The sequence below is a fragment of the Microdochium trichocladiopsis genome, assembly GCF_020744255.1.
Source record: "Microdochium trichocladiopsis strain MPI-CAGE-CH-0230 chromosome Unknown B0I36scaffold_25, whole genome shotgun sequence".
In the NCBI taxonomy this organism is placed as follows: Eukaryota; Fungi; Ascomycota; class Sordariomycetes; order Xylariales; family Microdochiaceae; genus Microdochium; species Microdochium trichocladiopsis.
Genome location: NW_025763568.1, coordinates 9,966 through 14,258, shown reverse-complemented (window position 1 = coordinate 14,258; position 4,293 = coordinate 9,966). Strand labels below are relative to the sequence as shown.

General features: G+C 56.4%; 1 protein-coding gene across 1 annotated transcript; it reads right to left on the bottom strand.

Annotated features, from left to right (window-relative positions):
- Window positions 1–1,462: 1,462 nt before the first annotated feature.
- On the bottom strand, window positions 1,463–2,567 carry B0I36DRAFT_343403 (uncharacterized protein). The gene is made up of 2 exons (XM_046156156.1): window positions 1,952–2,567; window positions 1,463–1,895 (listed from the first exon to the last, which is right to left on the bottom strand). Exons 1-2 carry the CDS (start codon window positions 2,493–2,495, stop codon window positions 1,627–1,629), a joined length of 813 nt encoding a protein of 270 aa, XP_046003656.1. The 5' UTR covers window positions 2,496–2,567; the 3' UTR covers window positions 1,463–1,626.
- Window positions 2,568–4,293: the final 1,726 nt, after the last annotated feature.

The following is a 4,293-nucleotide window of genomic DNA, read 5'->3' as shown; positions in this document are numbered from 1 at the left end:
CCCAAGCTTGGGACATTCTACATCCTCACGGCTAGGCCGTCCTGTGCGCAGCACATACTGCAAACGACGCACCCGCCCGGGCTGCTCCTCCAGGTCCTGCATCTCTTGACAACCCAACCTCGACGTCAGGGTGTGTATCAGGTGGCCAACATTGGTCCCACCACTGCACGGCTCAAAAGCCGCCTGCCAAGTCATAAGAATCGTGAGGAACTCCTCCCTCCTGCTCTGTCTCTCGCCGCAGTCGAACAGGCCGGCTACACAGCCACGTGTACCGTCCAACGCACTAAGAAAAGATCGGACATCCTCCTTCTCCATGAGCCCTGTCTCCGCCAGCCACTCCTCCACACAGGAGTAATAGTATCCAGCCTTCGTATACCTGTCACTAACGTCCAGCAGCCTCTGCATGTCCCCCACCGGGTCATCTTCCTGGGTATCCTCACCCAAGCGCCGCAACTCGTAAGCGACGCACTGTCGCCTAGCTCTCACCTCCGCATCCCATGCGACATCACTCACAACAGAGACATCCTCCTCCGATGCTGTCCTCATCTCTTCCAGCGGCCCCACGCCGGTCTCAGGCTCCTCCGTCCCATCTAACAGTCCTTCCTCCCAGGACGAGGAAGACGAAGAGGACCGAACACGCTCCTCCTCTCTGCTGCCCTGCATCATTGCAGACACCTCTTCGAGGATGCACACGTACTCCGTCTCCCCTTCTGCCGAAGGACAAGAAAAGGAAAATGAAAGGACAACGATCCTCTTGTTGTCGCACTCCGTAGTGTCGCTCTGCTTGCTGTTTTTTCCGCCCGAAAAATAAAAAAGGAGGGAAGAATGAGCTCCGCTGCCTCTCCCTGGGGAGGGTGCACACCCTCCCTTTGTAGTTTGCCAAGTAGGCAGCAACTGACCCAGTTGCATGCCCAAAAGAGTAACGAAACTGGGCCACCAGCCCCGTTTCTGATAGGTGGAGCGGTAGGGTCCAGGGACCCACCCGCGTCAACGGTCAACGCCCATCTTACAAGTGAATCATACAGAGCTCGCACCAAATGCTCGCTAGATGGGCGTTCTGATTCGTCCAAAGGCCAAATTATTCCCTGTCGTATCCACTTTGGTCAACGAACTTCGTTGACGACGACCCCTTGGCTCGCCGTCGCCTCGTCCGTCTGTTGGTCACGCGCCATGCCACCTTCGGCGTCAGCCACGCTCCCACACTCTGTGTTTGTTGTTGCATAGCCATGGTTTCTCTTTGCAGTAGAAAATATGATTTCATCATCTCACTTCCGTGGTTATTCGCCACGTCGCTACGCTCGTGTGGCACAGGGCTGCCGCCCCGTACCCCGCGGTTCCGGAAAAGAAGTACCTCTTTTTAAGGAATTTATCTGCACAAGCAGGGTAAAAGCATGTCTTAGGACACGCATCTTGGTGGGGCAAAGTGAGGCCAGCCACTTTGAGTGTTTTGCACATCTCGTGATAATTTTGGGAGGTTGGTGCACCACTAAGCGCACCAGATTCTATTGTTCTACTCGCGTCACGTACACGAACGCTATCTAAGCCTGTGCACCGCACCAACGCCTGCTCTGCTCTATGCCACGCACCGAATCATCACGCTGCTACCATTCCATTACCCAAGTCATATCAAAAGATCACGTCGCATCCAAGCTCCAGCTGAAAATCAAAGTCGCCACAGTCGAAAGGGAGCTCTGTCGAGAAGTCAAACTGATGTGGCCCACTCAGCACGTCGAACCAAGTCGACGAGACAGGTAGGGAAGGCGGAGCCGGCTCCTGGACACACCCAGCCAACCCAAGGCTGTAGCCGTCCGCACCGGGAGGAATATCGTCGAGGAAGAGTCCGGAGAATGGGTCCTCCGACACACTGGGGATAGTAAGCGCCTGCTGCTCATAGTCTCCACGCTCCCTGTCAGTCTCGGGACATAACGGTGTCCGCCGCCCGCGTACTCACCTGTCTGTTGGACATCCTCCCCAATCTCAGCCCGTACCTGGTCAGACTGGAACATGACAATCATGTCATCCCAATCCTTAGGCGCTACCCTGCGTCGATCAGGCGACATCCTGTGCCCTCCCTTCTTATCCTTGTTCGCGTCCATGCGTGTCCTCAGGCTCCGCCGGAGGGCCGTATCAAGGCCCTTACTGCTCCCAAAAGTGCGCGACCCGTCCCGGATGGCCGTGGCCCACCGCTGAAGAAAGACGACAGCCCGCTCGTTCCTCTCCGGCCACTTCAAGTGGCACAGTCCCTCTGCCCCCGGGATTTTCCACTGCTTATGCCGCGCGACTGCGCGTATGCGCTGCCTCTGGGCACAGACGACCAAAGCGTCAAACCGGATCCTCCCATTCTGCTCCACGACCCGATTCGCATATATAGTGCAGGTGCTGCCGAACACCTGCTGACATCGTGAAGAAAACGAGGAATAGTCCTCTTCCTCTCCCGCTCGGAACGAGACCCAGAAGACCAAACTCCGTTGTCGAGGGACAGAAATAAAATCCATAGCTCCGCTGGGTATGTCGTGGTGTCGCGGTGTCGCGGTGTCGCTTCTTCCAAGCTGCGTGTTCGATCATACGTCCCGTAAGGGAGAGCTCCAAGCCCAACCGAAGCGGGCGGCCCACCCTTATTATACACAAGCAGTGCCAAATGCACAAAGGCAAACTGCTCTTTGTCCCCCAGAGCAAGCTCCGCACCCTGCATCGGCCCCCTCGGGCCAATCAGCCCCCGGCACATGGTCTCCGACCCACTCTCCGCGTTTCGCGCTAGCCAAGTCCGGGTTCCAGTGGCCACAGCCACCGTCCCCTTCAATAGTACGACTGTTCGCCCTTCGGCTCCCAGTCTATTAGGTAAGCGGTAGGGTCAGGACCCACCCGCGTCAACGGTCAACGCCCATCTTACAAGTGAATCATACAGAGCGCCCATACAAATGGTCGCGAAGATGGGCTGTGATTCGTCCAATCGACGAAATATTCCCTGTCGTATCCACTTTGGTCAACGAACTTCGTTGACGACGACCCCTTGGCTCGCCGTCGCCTCGTCCGTCTGTTGGTCACGCGCCATGCCACCTTCGGCGTCAGCCACGCTCCCACACTCTGTGTTTGTTGTTGCATAGCCATGGTGTTTCTACTAGTAGTAACAATATGATTTCATCATTGCTCTTCGAGGTGAGCGCCAGGGTCCTGCGGACCACGGCACAGGGGGCTTCCCCCTGTAACCCCCTTCTTTCCGGAATAGAAGTACCTCTTTTTGACAGCATGCAGTCAAAGTAATAAAGGCATGCTCTAGGGCACGCATCTCTGGATTTTTGAAGCCACCACAGGTGACTGTTTGAGTCATCTCACGATATTCTCTGGTGGTTAGTACACCACTGCACACGTTAATTGTTCCACAAAAGAAAACCCTTTCACACTCGTCCCACAGCTGTTATGAGAACGCAATCGCACATCACTGGTCCCAATAGGTCCCACCGCACGATAGAGAACGCCCCGGTCTCTTACAAGAAGAGTATCTCGGATACAAAGGGTAATACCTATAACAATGCACCAGACGGACATCCATATCCTAGCAGGACTGGGAAAGCCCCAGCTACTTCTCCGCGACAGTACAATGTACCGCACCTCCCCGTGGAGTGCAGTCCAGCAGCAGAAGAGACAGGAAGAAGAACCGACCTCCCCTCCCGGTTGGCCAGTGAGACCACAAGAGCGTCCCAGCGCTCGTGAAGGGAAGACGCCTCAGCCCCCGCACGTGGCTGATCAAGACTGCCTCAGCAAATAACCACCTCCTCCCGAGGACAAGACAACCCGACACCTCCACGTCACATGTTCCGGATGTTCGGCGCATGACGGAACTGATCAAGCTCGTTAGCCTGTTACCCATAACAGAAACCGCCCCGGACGACACCACGGCAGGAACGCATACTCACCTCGCCAGAGTCGATGACAAGCATACCATCTCTCGTCACTCCCATTCCCGTACCCATGTCCCATACAGTCTGGAAACTCGGCCGCCAAGCCTCATGACTAGAAAACGCAACCGGACAGGTGCTCTGGTAGTACCACTCCATGGCTCGGCCAGCAGTAGCCTGCTTGATAACGCACGTGCATGTGCTAGGAGGACAGCCCTTCGACTGATCTCCGCCAGATGAAACAGACGTATCCGTCATCGGATCCCTAGCGTGATCGCCAGCAAGAATGCCTACCAATGGTCAGTAGCCGACGCTGTCGCAACCCGTGCCCTCACACGGTCGCCCCCACGGGCCAACAAACACTCCAACGGCCGCCGCAACGGCCGCCACACCTGCG

Excerpts from the sequence above, each read along its gene's own strand:
- B0I36DRAFT_343403 (XM_046156156.1), bottom strand. The coding sequence starts at position 2,495 with ATGGATTTTATTTCTGTCCCTCGACAACGGAGTTTGGTCTTCTGGGTC. Across the intron at positions 1,896-1,951 it reads GGAGGATGTCCAACAGACAG|ACTATGAGCAGCAGGCGCTT; the intron begins GTGAGTACGCGG and ends GGGAGCGTGGAG.